Source organism: Podarcis erhardii (genome assembly GCF_964252035.2).
Source record: "Podarcis erhardii genome assembly, chromosome: 8".
Lineage (NCBI taxonomy): Eukaryota > Metazoa > Chordata > Lepidosauria > Squamata > Lacertidae > Podarcis > Podarcis erhardii.
The window spans coordinates 306,637-326,459 of record NC_138499.1 but is presented as its reverse complement, the minus strand read 5'-3'; the positions used below and the strand labels follow the sequence as shown (position 1 = coordinate 326,459).

The 19,823-nt window shown below is 56.6% G+C and overlaps 1 protein-coding gene across 1 annotated transcript in view; it reads left to right on the top strand.

Moving 5' to 3' along the window:
• Positions 1-17,302, top strand: part of LOC309349260 (microtubule-actin cross-linking factor 1, isoforms 6/7-like) — a 38,814-nt gene extending 21,512 nt beyond the window's left edge. The window contains exons 17-40 of the mRNA XM_081875028.1: positions 181-282; positions 1,003-1,158; positions 1,500-1,655; positions 1,751-1,948; positions 2,406-2,534; positions 3,186-3,356; positions 4,717-4,872; positions 4,988-5,194; positions 5,381-5,500; positions 7,056-7,225; positions 7,869-8,028; positions 8,166-8,369; positions 9,265-9,390; positions 10,096-10,239; positions 10,797-10,985; positions 11,763-11,883; positions 12,193-12,362; positions 12,777-12,939; positions 13,765-13,919; positions 14,170-14,244; positions 14,638-14,755; positions 15,691-15,875; positions 16,129-16,303; positions 16,675-17,302. Coding sequence (XP_081731154.1) covers positions 181-282; positions 1,003-1,158; positions 1,500-1,655; positions 1,751-1,948; positions 2,406-2,534; positions 3,186-3,356; positions 4,717-4,872; positions 4,988-5,194; positions 5,381-5,500; positions 7,056-7,225; positions 7,869-8,028; positions 8,166-8,369; positions 9,265-9,390; positions 10,096-10,239; positions 10,797-10,985; positions 11,763-11,883; positions 12,193-12,362; positions 12,777-12,939; positions 13,765-13,919; positions 14,170-14,244; positions 14,638-14,755; positions 15,691-15,875; positions 16,129-16,303; positions 16,675-16,700 — 3,576 coding nt within the window. The 3' untranslated portion in view covers positions 16,701-17,302. The remainder of the gene's footprint in view (positions 1-180; positions 283-1,002; positions 1,159-1,499; positions 1,656-1,750; positions 1,949-2,405; positions 2,535-3,185; positions 3,357-4,716; positions 4,873-4,987; positions 5,195-5,380; positions 5,501-7,055; positions 7,226-7,868; positions 8,029-8,165; positions 8,370-9,264; positions 9,391-10,095; positions 10,240-10,796; positions 10,986-11,762; positions 11,884-12,192; positions 12,363-12,776; positions 12,940-13,764; positions 13,920-14,169; positions 14,245-14,637; positions 14,756-15,690; positions 15,876-16,128; positions 16,304-16,674) is intronic.
• Positions 17,303-19,823: the final 2,521 nt, after the last annotated feature.

The window sequence follows — 19,823 nt, the reverse complement described above, 5'->3', positions numbered from 1 at the left end:
ACACCCCTCCTGGCCCAGGCAGGTGTCCTGGGGGTGACTCAGTCATTGCGCTGCCACCCACAGAGGGGCTTCTGCTTGGCCCCAGAGCACTTTCACTCACACACACTGCTGCCGCTTCTGCTGTGGCTGCCAGACCTTATTCCTCTTTGGGAACCCCCCCCCCCTTCTGCACTTCCCTAGAGGCTCCTGAGATGGCTGGAGGCAGCTGAGTTGAAGATTGCAGAGGATTTTCTGGTCGGGGGGGACCTGGAGCTTGTCAAGCAGCAGCTTTCAGAGCTCAAGGTAAGGGGGGATGCTCAGAGGTGGAGGGGTGGGCTGTGTGCTCTGGACTCCTTGGTTGTAGCTATGGGGCAGGGTGTACAGTGGGGCAGGCAGTGGACCCCTCCCTGCACTCCATGAGCTCCCCCTTTTAACCAGAGAGGGATTTAGGACTAGAAGGAAAATGCCTCCCTGGCCACTGTGGAGACCTGGACCAGTCATCTCTTTCCCACCTGATGCTGCTGCTGCAAAAGGTGTGCTGGGCAGGTGCCAAGGGACCACCTGGGATGGTTCTCTTGAATGGATGTAGATGAGTAGGAGAGGATATATTATTTATTCATTAACCTTCCTCTTCTTGCGTGAAAATGCAAATCTCTATTTCAGCTGCATTCTTAATCACCTTCCATGTGCAACTTATCTCTAGAAGCTATTGGGACAAGGCGGCCTCACCTAGAACAATTATGATATCCAAGGATGCTTTAGGCAGGCTTGGATTCTCATCGCCCTGTTTTACGCTCCCCTCTTAACAAAGAAACCAGTCTCAGACTGTTAAGTAAACAGGAAAATACAATGTTTACTCACATCAACGTCTTGCCAGGGTTCATCAGTTTCAGTGATGGAAATCAGGCAGTCAATAACCCTTAAGTGTTACAAATATCCATAGTCCAGTTCAAAATGGAGATTGATCTCTGGAGGAGAGCAAAAATAAATAAATTGCTCTGTCCCCTCCCTCCCCCCCCCCAGGATTTCAAGCGAGAGCTATACCAGGTCAAGGTGGATGTGGAAAGCCTGCGGCACCCAGGGAGCCCCAGGGGGGCCAGCATCAAGGGGGCCCCCAGCGCTCTGTGCAGCTTCCGCGACCGCTGGAGCTGGCTGGAGGAGGAACTGGTGAAGCGGCAGGTGAGGATGACAGGTGGCCAGTGTGAAGGCTGGGCTAGGCTGCCCCTGACCTTTGGGGGTTTCACCAGGGGGCGAGAGAGCATTTCAGGAGGGAAGCCTCCTGCGGCTGGTGGGTGGAGTTGCCCATTTGCTTGCTCAGCTCTGGGTCTGGGTCTGAGAAATGGAATAGTGGCCCAGTGGGGGGCGCCTTTCCTTTCTCTCTGGTGTGCAGCTTGGCTGTCATCCTCAACCACCTGTGGCTCTTTCCCCTCTGCTCCTGACCAAGGGCACCCCATGCCAAGCCCAGGCCAGCCTCTGCCCCTGACGGAGGCTGGCCTGCCCCTCTCTCATCTCCTCCTCAGCATCGCCTGGAAGCTGCCCTCCTGGGTCTGGGTCAGTTCCAGAACCAGCTGGAGGAGCTTCTGCAGTGGCTCCTTCGCACCACAGAGCAGCTGGAGGCCCCCACCGCCCTCAGCCTGGACCTGCAGAGCTGTGAGATTGAGCTGGCAAAGCACAAGGTCAGGAGGGGGGCAGAGGAAGCGAGGGAGGGGCCGGGGGTCCCTGGCACCTTCCCGGGCAAAGCCCACTGAGCCGGCCTTCTTCACCTGGGCAGGTGCTGCGGAACGATGTCGTCTCTCGCACCCGGACCGTCCAGTCTGTGAGGGAGGCCGGGGAGGCCCTGGTGCTCTCTGGGGCAGGAGACTCGGTGGAGGGGCTCCAGGGCAGCCTCCAGCAGCTGGGCCAGCGCTGGGACTTCCTCCTGGGCGAGACGGAGAGTCGGCAGCTGGAGTTGGAGAACAACCTCAGCCAGGTAGTTCCACAGGGCAGGGGGCAGGATGCAGCCCCTCTGGTCAGGCCCAGGGCTCTCTTTGCACCGCCCTCCAGGAACGGGGGCTTTGGGGGAGAAATGTGGTGATGGTGGTCTATCTCTGTCTTTGCGTTGCCCTACCCTCTGCAGATTTTTTGGGGGGTGTCATCCCAAATCCACTAAGGGAGACGCAGGGGAAAGGAACCCCTCCCCCCCCGTCTCCCCATCACTGGCCTGTGGGGACTCTGCCTTTCCAAAGGGCCACCAGGTGGGGTTTGGAGTCTTCCTCCAATAAGGAAGACTCAGGCTCTGTGGAGTGAGAACCACCCTCTGAGGGGCTCAGCGTGGCTTGCTCAGGGCTTCATAGACTCATAGAATCCTAGAGTTGGAAGAGACCCCAAGGGCCAAGCAGGAAACACCATCAGAGCACTCCTGACATATGGCTGTCTTCCGCCTGCAGGTGCAGGATCTGACCTTGGAGATCACAGAGCTGCTCCGGTGGCTGGAACATGTGGAGCTCCAGCTCTTTTTCTCCAAGCCCGGCTGGGATCACCCAGAGACCACCAAGGAGAAGCTGGCAGCACATCTGGTGAGTCCCTTCTGTAGTAATACTACTACTACTATCTATTTATATTCTGCCAATCTGACTGGGTTTCCCCAGCCATATATAAAAACACAACCCAACACCAAACATTATGTAGGAGATGGATTGAGAGTTAAATCTGTATATTACAATCTAAACCTCCTACTACAGGTGTGTGGGAGAACTACAAAGAGGAAGTGGCCTGCAAAGCCTATTTAGCAGAGTAAAACACATATATTTCACAGGAACAAGGCAGTCGCACCTTTTTATCCCTTTTCCTTGTGGCCTCCTGCCCTGTCCTTCCTCCTAACCCCCGTTGCAGAGAATGAATTACATGTTTTAGTAAGATAGACAAAAAAGGTTTACTTACATTTCAATGCAGGCAGCATAAGAAAACTTATTAGGTTCAAAATACAAAAGTTGGCGTCTACATGGGCTGTGTGTGTTAGGGGACCCTCATACCTCTTGCAAAGTCAGATTGCTGATCCATCCAGCAAGGCCTTTTATCCCCCGCCCAGACTTGACAGCTCCTTCTGTTTCTTCATTCCTGCTTCACCTGAATCACCGAGACAGAAGGAAGGCAAAGGAGCCACTGCAGATTCTCACACCCCCCCCCCACACACCCAGCCCCTCACATCTGCCCTTCCCTTCTGGCAGGAGTTGTGCCGAGAGATGGAGTCCAAGCAGCAGACATACCACAGCGTCCGGGAGCAGCTCCAGCGCCTGCTGGCCACCAGCCACCCCCCACGGGCTTCCAGCATGGAGCACAGCCTGAGCCTCCTGGAGCAGAAGTGGGCCAGCGTTGCCAGCCTGGTGCAGGAGCGGAAGGTGAGTGGCCCAGGGCTGGGCGGCTCCTGGATTTCGTTGCAATCCTCTTTTAATTTGTATATTGCCTTTCACACTGGACCAAATTCAGTTTGCTGATTTTGACCTCTAAAGCTTTAAGTGGCTGAAGACCGCAGTTCCTCAAGGACCACCTCTTCCCACATGAACCAATCCTGATCCTGCAGTCATCATTGGAGGCCCTTTGTGTGTTCCTCTGCTTGAGGTCTGGAGGGTGGCAACACGGGGCCTTTTCGGCAGTGGCCCCCCACTTGTGGGATGCTCTCCCAGGGGGCTCGCCTGGCACCTGCATTGCCTGTCTTGAGGTGCCAGGCAAAAGCATTCCTCTTTGCCCAGGCCTTTCCCTAATTCAGCCTTTCTCCACCTGTGGGTCCCCAGATGTTGTTGGACTACAACTCCCATCACCCCTAGCTAGCAAGGCCAGAGCTCAGGAATGATGGGAGTTGTAGTCCAACAACATCTGGGGACCCACCGGTGGAGAACTGCTGCATCTAATTGAACAGTCTATGGCCTTTTGAACTGGGGGAGGGGTGTTTTTTTTGTTTGTGGTCTGCATTTTTGTGTTTTTGTATTGCAAACTGCCTTGTGATCCTCAGTTGAGGGGGGGGAGTATAGAAATTTAATAAATAGTACATTGCTACACCCGAGACAGTTTACCAGCAGGAAAAAAACAACAAAATATGCAACAAAGATCACATGTCCTGTAACAATCTGATCCAGTGAAAGAAAGTCATAATAAAAAATGTGGCTCTAAACTAAACAGCGTGCATCAAATAAAGTAACATTCAGCAATCCATTAGAACACAATTATATTCACTCTCAAAATAGCAGCAAATAAGCGGACACGGAGCAATGGATCCAAACTACAAGAAAGAAGATTCCACCTAAACATTAGGAAGAACTTCCTGACATTAAGAGCTGTTCAACGGTGGAATTTGCTGCCAAGGAGCGTGGTGGAGTCTCCTTCTTTGGAGGTCTTTAAGCAGAGGCTTGACAACCATATGTCAGGAGTGCTCTGATGGTGTTTCCTGCTTGGCAGGGGGTTGGACTCGATGGCCCTTGTGGTCTCTTCCAACTCTAGGATTCTATGATTCTATGATAAGCTTTGTGCAGTGGCAGTATCGTAGCCAATGAGGTTAATCTGAGGCACAATTATTGCTAATAATAATAATAATAATAAAAATAGCAGCAAATAATAATTAAACAGGAACTCTCAACAATTATGATAAACCATTCCTAAGGTAGATAAATAATGGCAAGCCACAATACATAAAAAGCCATGTAAAGTATAGAGTCGAGCAGAACTTGCAGAATGTTTTTTTGAGCAACTAGTCCTTGCCCCCAGGAGCAGCTCAGCGAAGGGCTGACGGTCAGCACCGAGTTTCACTCCACAGCCCAGGAGCTGCTGCAGTGGGTGGGGAGGACGGAGGAGGCCCTGGCAGGGCTGCCCCCACCCAGCTACGTCCTGGAAACTGTCACCAGCCAGATCCAGGAGCAGAAGGTGAGCTGCCCACCTGCCGTGGCCTGAGACCCTGTGGTGGGAGGCGCCTGCACCCTCTCCTGTGGGCGAAGGGCCAGGGGTGCTCAGCTGCCCCACTTCCCCCCTCCCCCCGCAGGCCCTGGCCAAGGAGACCCAGGCGCAGAGCGAGAAGCTGGCCGGCCTGGAGGCGGTCGCCATGCGCATGAAGGGCTTCAGCCGGAAGCAGGACTGCGGCCTCATCCACAGCCTGGTGCTGACCGCCAAGGAGCGGCTGGCCAAGGTGGCGCAGCATGTGGGCGAGAGGGGGGGCCAGCTGGAGGAGGCACGCAAGCGCACTAAGCAGGTATGGCGGTGGCGGGGGGAATGGCCCTTTGGGGAGCCTCCTGTCTCGTGGGGGGGGCGATTGTGGGCACATGGGGAAAAGCCCCAGCCCTGGCGCTGCTGAGATGCAGGCGGGTGGGAGGGTGGGCTTCTGGGGGGGTGCATGAGGGGGACCTGACCGCAGCCCCCTCCCCCCCCCGGCCTGCAGTTCAGTGAGTCTTGGCAGCTGCTCCTGGACTGGCTGGATGAGGTGGAGCCTGACCTTGAGGGGACCAGCAGTGCTGCTGTGAGCCAGGAAGAGATCAAGAGCCTCCTGGAGGAACACAAGGTGAGCGCGGCGGCGTGTGGCCCTTGGAGGCCTCTCTGGATCCTCCTGACCACAGAGTTGGGAGGGACCCCAATGCAGGAATCACAACTGCTGGCAGCTCCCTGTCTGTGCAGGGGTTGCATTCCGGGTCATTGTGTACTTGCATGAAATCTCATATCTTTGGAACGCCCATTTTTCAATATGATTGGAAAAGCCTGCAAACACCCTGTTCTGCCCCCTTCTGCCCCCTTTTGTGACTTCCTGGCTCACTTTAGAGTTGCACACATCGCTGCTTGTAAAGCCTTCCTGACAGGTAGCCCCCCCCACCTCTGCTTGATTCCCCGGGTGTTGGGCTGCCCTCTCCTTCGCTGCCCAGCCAGACGCTCATTGCCTCTCCCTTATTGGCTACAAAATTTAGGCCAGGGTGGCCGTTGTGCATCATGGCTGCCCCACACCAAGGGCGCAATATTTGCCTGCTGGGTCAGGCAGGTGGTTCCCCGTGCCCGGCATCCTGGGCTCATGTCGGGAGGAGGGCTGAGCGATGTCAGGTTTTCAAACATTGTGACCCGGCGATACATTGCGTTGTTCAAAACTCTGCTTCTTACCACAGCACTGTGAGGCATTGGGGTCCTGGCCAGGCCAGGGAGGAAGCAGCTCTGCCCCCAGCTAAGGGGGCCCCAATGCTTCTTTGGCTTGCACACGAGCAGCAGACGGATCGGGGCTGCTTCCCGCCTGCCAGCTAAGGGATCTCCGATGCTTCTCTGGTTTGCAAGTGAGCTGGAAAAGCATTGGGGCTCCCTCAGCTGAGGGGCAGGAGGACTTTTATGGAGGCCCCACCCCACTGCTGGCTCACACAATACAGTGATGGGCTGGGGACTCCGTTAACTGCTCAGCTGATAGGAGCAGCAACCATGCGCCTCTCAGGAGAGCAGTATTATGGAGCCCCCACCCGGCCGCCAGCTAATGCAAGCCATTGGCAGTTTGGAGGCTCCTTAAAGCTGCCTGGCTGAGACAAGGGCAGCCATGTGCTCCTCCACCAAGGTGCTTAAAGAAGCAGAGGGAGGAACAAGCTATATTGGCGCCTCCCAGGTGCAGCCTGTTTCTCCTTCTGCCAGGGTGAGGGCAGAGTGGAATGGCGGCTTCACTCAGCACTATAATCGCTGGTGAAACTGCTGCCACTCCTGAGTCCCTCTGCCACCAGCAGCCACTGGAAAGAATCAAGAGCAGTGGCACTTTCATCCAAGATATACCGCTGAGTGAAGCCACCATCACGGTCTGCCCCTCCGACCTGTCCTGGGCGATATAGTGATACATTGCCCAGGCCTAGTCAGGAGCGGGAAGGGAGCCTGGCCGGACTCATGTCAAAGCCCACCTTGGCCCCAGCTGTCCTTGGGAGCAGTTGTGGCCCACCTCGCAGGAGTGCACTCGTGAAGCCATATCTACTCTCCTGGTCAAGGAGTTACCTTCCCACTGGCATTTCAAGGAGCAACAAGGGCTCTTTTTTGAGGAGGGGTGTGCTCTGTGTCCCTCCCTGCTCTCCTGACTGGGCCCTTTGCCCCCTCTTGCCCCCCTGCAGGAGTTCCAGAAGGGGCTGCGTGCCAAGCGCCCGGTCTATGAGGCCACCTTGCGGAGTGGGCGCCTTCTCCGGGAGAAGGCCCTGCTGCCTGACGACACCCAAACACTGGAGGAGATGTTGGGGGAGCTGAGAGGCCAGTGGGAGGCCATCTGTGGCCGGGCGGCTGAGAGGTGGGTGTGCATTTGGGGGTGGAGGTGGGGCTTTGGGCCAGACCATTATGATGGCCAAGGATGCTTCAGGCAGACTTGGATGATCTTCTCCTTGTTTTATGTTTCCCTCTAAACAAAGAAATCACTTTCACACGGTTTAATAAACAAGAAAACACAAGCTTTACTCACATCAAAAGTCTTGCCAGGGTTCAACGCTCACAGTGATGAAAATCAGGCAGGCAATAATCCTTAACAGTCCAATTCCAAATGGTGTTCTTTGTCTGGTGGAGAGCTTACTGATATCCTGAGCTGTGGCAGGGAGATTACATTCTCTGTTGTTCTCTCTCCCACCGCAAACTTTAGAGGCTATGACTTCATACAGTCCCCTTTTTATGATGCATTTGTGATTTGGCTGCTGATCAAACCTCCCATGTTAGATTACTGGTTCATCTTGCTCAGTATCGTTGGCACTGGCAGGCAGCCATAGCTCTCCCGGTTTTGAGGGTGGGGTCTCTCCAAGCCCCACATGGAGCTGCTCCCATTGGAAATGGAACCTGAGGCCTTCTGCATGGAAAGCGGCGGGGGGGCTCCCCCTCATCCACCCCCTTCCCACTGGCCAGAATCTGCTGGCCCCTTGACCTTGGGCCGCCTTTCTCTTTTCCAGGCAGCGCAAGCTGGAGGAAGGTCTGCTCTTCTCAGGCCGCTTCACAGACGCCCTGCAGACCCTCATGGACTGGCTGTACCGGGCTGAGCCCCAGCTGGCTGAGGAGACCCCCGTGGGTGGGGACAGGGACCTGGTCAGTGCCCTCATGGACAAGCACAAGGTCTGTGGGGGGTCTGCAGTGGAGTCGCTCCACTTTGGGCTGGGGGCACAGGCATGCCTAGACCCCTTGGTGGGGTGGTGGGCCTGCAGTGTCCGGGAGCAGCCGCTGGATGTGCCTGCCCCACACTCCCTCCGCAGGTCTTCCAGAAGGAGCTGGGCCAGAGAGCCAGTTGCATCAAGGCGCTGAGGCGCTCCCTGCGGGATCTGATGCGCGGCAGCAGCGGTGGCGCCGGAGACTCCCAGTGGCTCCAGAGCCAAGTGGAAGAGCTCAGCCACCGCTGGGAGATCGTCTGCCAACTCTCTGTCTCCAAGCAGGATCGGCTGGAGGCTGCCCTGCGGCAGGCAAGTGGGGCGAGCGGAGGAGGAGGAGGGCGGCTCTGGTGAGCCAGGAAGCCCTGGCAGGCGGGCAGGAGATGGGCAAAGTGGATCCTGGGTTGCTGTCTCTCCTCCTCTCAGGCCCAGGTGGCTTGGCGGGGGCTGGCTTGTTCCCCAGGGTCAGGAGCAGGCTGGCTAGGCCCCCTTACTCTGGAGGGTGGGGGCTGTTGGCTCTGAGCTGCTCTCGCTTAGCCACCTTTCAAGAGCAGGGAGGGAAGGAACGCTTGGTGTGTGGGAGCTGGCAAAGGATTCTGGGCAAGGCGAGGTCTCTGCCTCCCTGGGGCTCCGTCTTGCCCAAGTAGCCCCATCGCTCTCCGGCCGGCCTCTGGTTCAGACCAGCCAGGATCGAAGGCTCAGGGAGGGCCAGGATCCTCAGAGTCTCAGAGGCTGGTAAGCACTTGCATGGTGGTGAAGCTTTTTCGTTGACAAAACAAAGCAGAAACACAGACATTTGAGAAAAACAAAGCTACAGTTGAGAATGAAGTGGATGTTGGTTTTGTGGGAGAATTGGTGCTCAGGACCCTCAGGACGGAAAGCGCCTGGAAGGAGCCACTGAGGGAGGGGTACTGGAGAAGCCACAGCATCAGGGTCCTCCCCCTGGTCGGGCCGGGGAAGCCACCCCAGGATCTTTGGGGGAAGTGCTGGGAAAGAAAGCAACCTGAACCCTTCTGGCTGCTCCCAATGGCTCCCCTGTTGCTTCTCTACCTTCCCCCAATGCCCCCCTGCCTTTGCTGGGACACCCACTCCTCTATGCAGGCGTGGTGGCTGGGTGGGGCTGGAGGAGCCTTTCCTTGGGGAGGGGGGCACCAGCCCTGCCCAGATGGGTCTCCCCGCTGTAATGCCAACCTTTTGTTCCTTCCAGGCCGAGGAGTTCCATGCCCTGGTGAGCTCTTTCCTGGGGCGCCTGACGGAGCTGGAGAAGTCCATCAAGTTTGGTGCCCCCCCGTCCGAGGAGGCCGCTGTGCAGGAGTGCCAGAGCCAGCTGCAGGTGGGCAGCCCTTGGGGAGGGGAGGCAGCCCCTTCCCCACCCCTTTTCCTTGGATGGAATTGGATGAACAGGAGGGAATATTTATCAGTAATAATCCTTCCTCTTGAGAAAGCAAACCTCTATTTCAGCACTATCCGTGCACAGTTTATCTCTAGAAGCTGTTGGGACAAGGCTGCATAACCTTCTAGAACAATCATGTAACCCAAGGATGCTTTAGGCAGATTTGGATTATTTTCTCCCCATTTTATGTTTCCCTCTTAACAAAGAAATCACTCTCAGACTATTTAATAAATAAGAAAATACATTTACTCACATCAAAGTCTTGCCAGGATTCTACGGATACAGTGATGAAAACCAGGCAAGCAAGAATCCTTAAGTGCTACAAAAAAACCGTAGTCTGGTTCAAAATGGAGAGAGCAAAGAAACATCTCCCCCCACTGCAGGTAGAAAAAGGGTGTGTAGGGACAGGAAGAAGCAAAGATTAAGTTTCCATTGTTTTCCTTCCCACTACAAAGGTTTAGAGGATTTGACATCACAGAGTCCCCTGTTTGTGACTCTCCAGCCATCATTCAATCTGTGATTTGGCTGCAGAGCCTCCCACAGAAACAGCCCCCCCCCGCCATGCCCAGAGGAGGAGCCTGTGCCAGGCTGCATCCACCCGCTGGCTGGATGGCGCTGAGCGCCCCCCGTCCCCTCTGCTTGCAGGATCTGAGGCAGAGCCTCCAGTGCCAGCAGCTGCAGCTGGAGTGCATCAGCTCCCTGGGGGAGGAGATCCTGAGCACCTCCCACCCGGACTCCGTCATCACCATCCGGTCGTGGGTCACCATCGCCAGGAGTCGCTTCGAGGAGGTGAGGGGGCACCCACAGGGCAAGGGCAGAGGGGGTGCGTGAGCCAATGTGATGGAGTGATTGGAGTGTCAGACTATTACCTGGGAGAGACCAGGGCTCACATTCTCCCACTCGGTCATTAAGCTGTCACTGGGTGTGACTCTCTCACCCTTACCTACTTCACAGGGTTGTTGTGGGGATTAAATGTTGGAGGGGGGGAGGGAGAACCATGTATTTCACCTTCCGCTACTGGGAGGAAAAGGTGCGAGTCAAAAGCAATGTATGAATGAGATACGGGTAGAGGAGGGAGGGCAGCCTCCAGCCGCAGCCTTGAATCAGGGCAGAAAGACGCAGCCTTGGCGCTACGGACATGCAACCAGTCCCAGCTGCTGGGGGGCAGGGGGTGTCTCTTCAAAACCTCCCTAAAAGGGGGCTTGGCTTGAGCTGTGCCACCTCCCACTCTTGTGGGACCAGAACGGGAGCAGAGGTGAGGCTAAGGGAGGCAGGCCCAGGCTGAGTGCCAGTCCCCCTCCTGCCTGCCCTGGGACCCCTGGCGCCAGCCCCTCTGTGCCCCACAGGTGCTGAGCTGGGCCCAGCAGCAGGAGGAGCGGCTGCAGGTGCAGGCGGCTTCTCTGGCCACGGAGCGGGAGGAAGTGGCGCGGCTCATGGACTGGATCACGGCCGCTGAGGAGGCGCTGAGCCTCCGGGACGAGGAGCCCCTCCCAGAAGATGCGGAGCAGCTGGAGGAGCTCAGCGCCCAGCATGGGGTAACTGGTCCACATTGACTTTGTGGCCTTGGGTGCCTGTGGGCATCCCTGGCTGGGAATCCCTGAGGGAGATGGAATGAGGATGAACCTGGCAAATTAAAATTTAAACCTTCTGTCCCACGTGTGGGTGAGAAGAATGAGAGTAAACAGGTTGTGAAGCCCTTTTTTGGCAGAGTAAAAACTCTTTTGCCACTTACTGGAAGCTAGGAATTAGTCGATTATACCTTTTATCCCAATATATTTGTGGTCTGCCTACCTTTCTCCTCTGTCTCCGTTGTGAAGAATGACCCACACATTTTAGTACAAACAGAAAGGTTTACTTACATTTCTATGCAGGCAGCAAATACTTTAAAGTAGGACACAGGTAAAATACGTCTTAGTTACAAAATGCAAAATCAGTTTCCGAAATGAGCCCAGGCGTGTGCGGCTGCTCACATTGCTGGCTTGAAAGAAGAGGGAGACTGAGGCAAAGAGGAAGCGGAAAAGACGGAAATCCTTTGTCCCATTTCCTGCCACAGGGTGTAGGGTGTGTGACATCACACAGACCTGTCTTCTCTAGGAATACAGGAACCGTATGAGGCTCATTTGGCAAATGTAATTGTCATTTGGACTGTAGATTTCCCCACCACCCCAGGGGGAGGGGGCTAAGTCCACCCCTGCAGGAGTGAGACACAAAGAACTGAGGCAGCTGGATGTGGAACCAGCCTCCCTGTGGCCCCACCTTGCAGGGAGGAGCAGCTGCCCTTTCCCTCCCCCCTTTCGTTCTCCCCCCCCCAGGTGTTCATGGAGGAGCTGACCCACAAGCAGCCAGATGTGGAGAGGGTCACCAAGAGCTGCAAGCGCAAGGCAGCCCCTGAGGCGGGGGGGATGGCCCCTGGCTCCCGCAAGCTGCCTTCCCGTAAGTGCCCCTCCCTCAAAGCCAATGTGTGTCCCTGGAAAGAGGCTTGCATGCTGCCTCCTCCACAAATTTGCCCAATGCTCTTTTCAAGGCATCCAAGGGGGTGGCCATTGCTGCTTCCTGCAGGGAGTTCCATCCACAGGTTGACGCTGAAGAGTGTGAATAAGTCCTTCCTTTTATCTGCCCTGAGTCTTCCAACGCTCAGCTCCACTGGACGTCCCCAGTGGCTGGGCTGAGGGCTGGGGGGGGGCTCTTCTGAGCACCTCAACTGCCCACTGCTCCACAGCCAGGCACGCTCCTCTCTTGCAGGGCGACGCAGCGCCAGGAAGCTCTCCCCCAGGGCTCGGCCTGTGCCCCTCGAGGACCTGGCACCCCAGAGCCCCCTCCTGGCCCAGCTGGTGCAGCGCTGGCAGCAGCTCTGGCTCTTGGCCCTCGACCGCCAGTACCGGCTCCAGAACGCCCAGCAGCGCCAGCGAGAGGTAAGGGGTGGGGGCACTGGAATGAGGGGCAGCGGGGAGCCCATAGTCCTGGCTCTGTGTGGCTGGGAGAGAAAGAGGCAGTCAAGGGTGGGCTTGAGTAGGGCGGATGTATGGGGGATGCCCTCCAATGAACCCCTTGATGTGGGCCCCTGGAGAAATGAGGGGTCCCTCTGGCACCTTGAACCTTAAGCCCCAGCCTGAACCCCCTTGCAGGGTCAGAGGCCTCCCCCTCCCTCCCTCCTGACCCCACCTGGGTTGGGCAGCTGCTTATGGGCCCCTTTGAACTGGATCCAGCTGCAGCCAGGCCCATCCTCTGCTGCTGCTGCCCCCCCCTCCGTCCCATGGGTGGGGACATGGAAGGGGAGCAGGGAGAGCCTGGCCCCACCCCAGCAGCCCCATCTTTCTCTCTCTCAGCTGGAGGAGTTTGCCCACTTTGACTTCTCGGTCTGGCGAAAGCGGTACATGCAGTGGATCAGCCAGATGAAATCTCGCATCCTGGACGTCTTCCGGGGCATTGACCGGGACCAGGACGGGCGCATCACTCAGCAGGAGTTCATTGAGAGTGTCCTCTCCTCCAGTGAGTGCAGCAGGGCCAGGTGCCCAGGAAGGGGCGGGGGGGCAACACCTCCCCAGTGCCATGGACCGGCTGGCTGCAGAGGAGTGGTGTGAGGCTCCAGCCAGGGAACCCCCAGGGGAAGAAGGCTCAGAGCCCGGGAATTGGTGGTGGGACAAGGATGCCTGGTCAGAGGGAGCAGACTGGGAGCAAGAGGCGTTGGAAGCTGAAGAGGCAACAGGGTTTAGTGAGCAGGAAGAGGCTGTGGCAGAGAGCAGTCCAGACTCAGAGGCAGGAGAGGAGGGGAGACCGGCTGCTGAAGGGTCCAGGGGGTCTCTCTCTCCTGCTGTGACCAGCTCCCCTCCCCGCTGGTCTCCCAGAACATGCAGAGAAACAGAAAGGGCAGAGGAGGAGAGCTGCCAGAGTCTCCGCTTCCTTGAAACAAACTCTGGAGAGGAGGGGACTTTGGCAGCTGGGGGAAGGCGGGGGTCTTCAGCCCTTGCAACTGCCTTATTGGGGCAAGACCTGCTGGGAACAGTTGCTGGGATTACTGGGCCTGAGCTGTTTTGGTTCCTTTGAATAAAGAGCTAACTGCACTGGTCCCTTTTATTGCTGACCTTCACCTGACTCCGGTACCTGACCCCCCACCAGCTGCTTTGGGACCATTCACTTTGCCAGACCTCCAACTCAGCACACTTTGGGACAGATGTGCCCCGTGGGCTGCCCTCCACATTCCAGGCTCACCATGCCTGGTTGGTGGTGGTTCCCTGGCTTGTGGGGCTCGCCGAATGGCAGGTGGGGCCCAAGTGCTTGACCAGCCCCCAGCCCCCCCCCTCTTTCCCTCTCCAGAATTCCCCACCAACCCGCTGGAGATGAGCGCTGTGGCCAGCATCTTTGACCTGAACAGGGATGGCTTCATTGACTACTATGAGTTTGTGAGTGCTCTGCACCCCAGCCGGGACATCCTGCGCAAGGCGGCTGATGCGGACCAGATCCAGGACGAGGTACGGCCCGGAGAGATACTGGCCTCAGAAGCAGCATCCGCCACTCGGTTGCAAAAAAAGCATTAAGACGCAACTGTCAGAGGACATTGCAAAGAGGAGTCTTCCCAGAGGGCAGGGGGTTGGGTGTCCCCCGGCCAGGGAGGCAGAGGCAACCCCCCCCCCACTCGGCCTGTCCTCCCAGCCAGCCCTTGACCCTCACCTCCTCCTTCTCTGAGAAGACCCCTCCCCCCAGCTTCCATTTGTTTTCCAGGTGAACAGGCAGGTGGCTCAGTGTAACTGTGAGAAGCGTTTCCAGGTGGAACAGATCAGTGCCAACCGGTACAGAGTAAGTGCTTGGCCAGGAGCCCCCTCGCCCCCCCCCCGGACAGGGGCCTGCTGAGCTTCTGGAGAGGAGGGCCCACTGTGCATTCCTGCCTTGCGGGGGGCTGGACTAGAAGGCCCCTGGGGTTCTAGGGCTCTAGGATTCTCAATCCAGCAGCCAGAGGAGTTGGCGCCCACCAGGTAGCCTCCAGCAAAGTCTGGCCAGGCCTGGGAGCAGCCAGGCAGAGGGACTTGGATGGTTGGGGCTGATATGGTGGGGCAGAAAGCTGGACCGCTTGTCAGAAGGAAACCCCCCAAGGGGGTCTCTTGTGTCCCTGGCAGGCACAACCCCTCCTTCATGGAGAGGGGGCTTTCTCTCCTCTGGCACCTCTAGCTCACTGCTCCCCCCCCATTGCAGTTTGGGGAGTCACAGCAGCTGCGCATGGTCCGCATCCTGCGGAGCACCCTGATGGTGCGTGTGGGCGGAGGCTGGATCGCCCTGGATGAGTTCCTGGTGAAGAACGACCCTTGCAGAGGTGAGGGGCTGGGGGTGGGAGTGGGAGTGGGAGTGGGGCATTTATTCCATGGGCACCTCCTGGGCCTTCTAGGCAGGCTCAGTTGGGGGGGGCAATAGGGGGCTCTGTTTTTCCCTCTGTGGGCCAGCAGGAGGCAGAGGAGTCATGTGGGAAACAGATTGTGTTGATTAAAATGTAAATCCATTTGTGTGGACGACATACAAAAAGTAGGGGGCTGCCAAGCCTTCTTAGCAACATAAAACGCTTATACATTCTGCAGCTTACTAAGGAATGAGGCAATTACACCTTTTTATCCCTTTTATTTGTGGTCTCCTGGCCTCCCACTCTTCACTTGCATTGCAGAGAATGAACCACATGTTTTTAGTAAGATAAACAAAGAAAGGTTTACTTACATTTCAATGCAGGCAGCATATACAATACAGGAAAGAAAACTTCTCAGGTACAAAATACAAAAGTTGCCTTCGATATAGGCTGTGGGTGTCCAGAGCCCCCAGACACACATCTGGTCAGTTTGGAAGCATGATGGAGAGAGAGTCTCCTCAAAGGCAGCAGGAAGTATAAAAGATTATCTCCTTTGTCAAGGAATTTCTGCCCAGAGGAGGCAAGAAGTGACCACACAGAGGGTCCTCTCTAGGAAGTCTAAGAACCCTCTTTGTGCTCACCCTGGTCTGCCAAAACATGCATTTGTGATTTGGCTGCGAACCCAACAGCTTTCAGGGATGATGTGGCCACCCCCCCTCCCTTCTTGAGGGTCCTGGGCCCTGAGGGTGGAGGAGCCCCTCTCACGGCGGTGTCATGTGGGAGACCAGGCCCTGGACGCTGTGCTCCTCATCCTGCTGGGGCTAGGGACCAGCTGAGCACCCACCCGGCCCCTCTCTGCCATCCTTGGCCTGGAAGCAGCAGCCTCCCCACACTCACCTCTTCTCCTCTCCCAGTGAAGGGAAGGACGAACCTCAAGATCAACGAGAAATACCTGACGCCGGACCCTGCAGGGGGCAAAGGGGGCGGCTCTCAGTCCGCAGCTCCTGCCTCCAAGGCGCTGTCTCCCCCCAGCCGCTCCAACTCCAGTCTCAGCCTCTACAGCAGTGCTTCAGCCCCCAGCAGCCCCCTCACCAGGAAGGTAAGGGGGCAGGGATCAGGGGGTGGGATGGAGGAGGAGGGGAATCTTGCGCCAAATCCTCTAGCCTGCCCCCACAAACACCTGGCGGGGAGCATCCTTCCCCCCTTGTCAGGCTGGAGGCGCTTTGCTCTGGGGAGTCAGAGAGTGGCACCGCCGTCCCCCCCACTCTGCTCCCCTGGAATGGCTCCCCTGCCACCCCCAGAGGGTAGAGGGGCTGCCCCCGTGCCTGCCCTCACTGTTTCCCCCCTTGCAGTCTGTCCTGCGCAGGACACGCTCCGGGGATCGGTGCCTCCACTCCCGCAGCTCTCTGGTGACGGATGGGGCGGAGCTGACCTTTGCCGGAGGAGGAGGAGCCTCTGAGGATGGAGGAGGAGCCTCTGAGGATGGAGGAGGAGCTGGGGCGGAGCCTGAGGCTGAGCCCCCTTCAGGTGAGGAAGGAGGGAGAGGGGGGCAGGGTCTTCTCCCTAGAGGAAGCTGTTGGGCAACCCAGTTGCCCCCATCGCCTGGGGTAACTGAGAGGAGGCCCACTCCCCGTGGGGCAGGTTGACCCACCTGCTTGCTCCTCACCCAGCTGCTCCCTCGCCACAAACCGAATTTTGGCACACACCTGGACGCACCCCCCCCCGGTCTCCCATGGGCTGGGTGCACAAGGGCCTTTGCTCTGGGCGGCTGGGTGGAGCTGCCCTGGGGGGTTTCTGGGAAGGGGTCTCCAAGGGCCATCTAGTCTAACCCCTTGCAATGCAGGAGTCACCAATGAAGCGTCCCTGACAGAGCTTTCCTCTTTGCCTCTCCTCCCCAGAGCCCCCCGGAGGCCCCCCGCCCTGAAGGACACAGCCTCTGCAGAAAAGACGGGCCATCCGTCCTGACCAGTGTGGCGCCCGGAGCCAGTTGGGGCAGGGCCCCCCCTATGGGAGACGGGCTCAGAGGCCTCCACCACGCAGCTCTGCCGCCCCCACCCCAAAGGGCACAAACTGGTGGCCAGCATCGACCCGCTTGGCCAGGCTGGAGGCTGAGCAGGTGGCAGAGCCCACCTCACCCCATGCCCACCCCCCTCCTTCAGTGCCCGGCTGCTTTACCCCCATCCACCCTCCAGAGCAGGCACCCAGATCCCCCCCAATTATATGCAAATGCCTTTGTGGGAGGGGGTCTCTCCCAGTCCTTCCCCATCTGCTCTGCCCACCTGCAGTGCGCAGGTGGGCACCCCCTGGAGGATCCCACAGCAGGTTCTTGGGGTGAGGAAGGCCACCTCCCTGTGGTGCTAAGCCCATCTCCTGCCAGCCCTGGGGGGGGGGGTCCTTGCCTGGCGTGTTCCCTCCCTCCCTTCCTCCCCCCCCCCTTCTGGCCGCTCTCTAGCCAGGCTGAATATTTGCCTGTCATGGTTGTGGATGTGCTCAGCGAGGGACAATAAAGACCAGGGTTTCTCTAGACTCCTCTCGCTCGGGTGCTGGGCTCTGCCTGCCTGCCAAAAGAGGCTCCACTTGCCTTTGGGGCGGTGGTGGGTCGCCGGGGGCTCCTTGGGATTGAAAACGGGGCGCCGCCAGGGGACGTGGGCAGGGAAAGCTCCCCGCCTTTTGAAAGCAGAAAAATGGACTGGTCCAGATGGGGCCCAGCTGAGAGTCCATGGAGAACACAGACCACAGAATTGTAAAGTTGCATGGGACCCCCAAGGGCCATCCAGTCCACCCCTGCAATTCAGGAATGGCTGCGAGATGACCATCCAGCCTCTGTTGAAAAACCTCCCATGGAGGAGATTCTGTCACCTTCCTCCAAGGTCACTCGTTTCACCGCTGAGCAGCGCTGACCCTCAGGAAGTTCTTCCTAATGTTTAGTCAGAATCTTGGACTAAATTCCAGATGTGGAATTGATCGATCAGTTGAACCTATTTCTCTGTCACTTTTCATTCAAATGAACCCCAAAGCGACTTACAAACAACAAATAGCAATAGCAGGATAGAACATCATCACAAACACAGCATAAATCATATCGGATAATTAACAAATCATCAGGGAAACAACTGCAATCTATAAAACACTGTTATAACAGCAACTTCTGACAAAAGCATCATAATTAAAGGAAAAATAATATTATATGATTAACAAATTAGGGACAGATGGGGCTCATCCACCTGGGAAGAGAGTCCATCTAGGAGAAGGAAAACTCTGATCCCAAACCTCCGTTGCCTTGTGGGATTTCTTTGGGAGAAGAAAATACTCGGGAGTCGACCCTGCGCAAATGCGGAGCGGATCTCACCTCATGCTCCTCCTTCCAGCAACTCCTGCAGCCACACTGGTGCCAAGTGTCTTGCTCTGCTTTCCACCTTGTGGTCTGAGCATCCCACCCCCTCCCTACACTCTGACCAGGCTTGCACCCCAGGGAGCTCACACAGCGGTTTGTCTTCATCCCCAAAGGCACACTCCGTGGTCTCTCAAGACAGGGATGCCAACATTAAATATCAACAACACTAACAGAATAGCAGTCAAAAGAGAAAAGCAAGCACTGTTAAGTTCATGCGCACACTCTCCCCACCCCATGACTCCTAATATTCCACTTTGCTCAGCTCATGGAAAGGCCCGTCCACTCAAGGCCCATGGCAGCAACTCCCTTCTGAAGGTTCCTTGGGCTGGAGGTTGGGTGGCCACAGGTGAAAACCCCCCCCCCCATGGCTACCAGAGTCTCTCTCCCCTCACAACTCCTAGTCCTGGGGGTGGGGGGCATCTCTCTTCTGCTGATGAGCCGATGAAAACACAGCTTGTCCCTAAGATTGGCCTTAGTACCTGAGAACTGGAAACTGGCCAAAAGAAAACCCATTTTTGGAATAGGGATCTGTGCAGTTGCAGCCCGGTTTGCTTCATGTCTGTTCCAGGCAAACCTCTGTGAAGCTTCATGAAAGGTAGAATCGACAGGTATGTGGAAGAACAAGTCCTGCTGAGGCGCAGTCAGCCTGGCTTCTGCAGAGCAAAGTCCTGTCAGTCTTTGAAGTGCTGTGGTTTTCCGTTTTCCAGAAGTCCTGTTGCAGACTTCGCTCTGCGGGTGCCTGTAGCTGCACGCTGGGCAGACAGCAGGTGCCATGGTTAAATCATTAACCTTCCACACGTGGAGGGTGTCCCCTGCTGCTGGCACACATTAGTTTCTTGAATCCCTCCCCATTCAAGGCTCATATTAAAAAAATTCCTGTGAGTTTATTAATATTCTAAAAGTCTTAGTAGCACAGGTGCAGCTGGTGTCATTGCACTCAGTGTATGCCCAGAGATTTCCTTCCTTTGTATCATGCAGACAATTTCATGGCTCCATTTCTCCTTCTGTGTGCTGGGGGGGGGGGGCACTCTGGATTGTATCTAACAAACATCTACTCAGAGTATATCTAGTCTCTTCTGGCACCAGGCACTCAGGGAATGAAGACTGCAGCCTCATTTATTGAAGGAAGACTGCAGAAAAAGGCACTTTAGGCTTCTGATAGCTCTTCTCCTGTTAGCCAATTAACACCAGTGGAGTCAATGTGGTTTCTTAAAGGGCAAAGCACAGCTGGGTTTTGCTAAAGGGTGATGGGCAAAACAGTTGTTTCTCAGTTCTATCGAAGTCCCACCACAATCCCTCAGGTGATGTGGTTCTTGGTTGTGGTGCAGTGTGAGTGGCGCTGCAGGGTCAGCTGCCCTGGGCACAAAATTATTTGTTAGGGGTGCAAAATTTCAACACCTGGTGCTGCCTCAATACAGCTAGGCGCTTCTGTCTCTGGGCTCTGCTGAAAACTGCTGCTCCATGCGAACCAGGAAGTGATCTCACCAGACAATGGAACGGATCTTCTTTTCATATCTCTGTGGCTGCAATCTCCTGGGTAACACACATGCCTTAGGCCAGAGGTTTTCAACCTTTATGAGTTCCCGGCTCCTGGCCAGCCCCACAGGCACCATTCGCCCGGGGAGCTTGTAGCCAGGGCTGCTGCAACAAAGA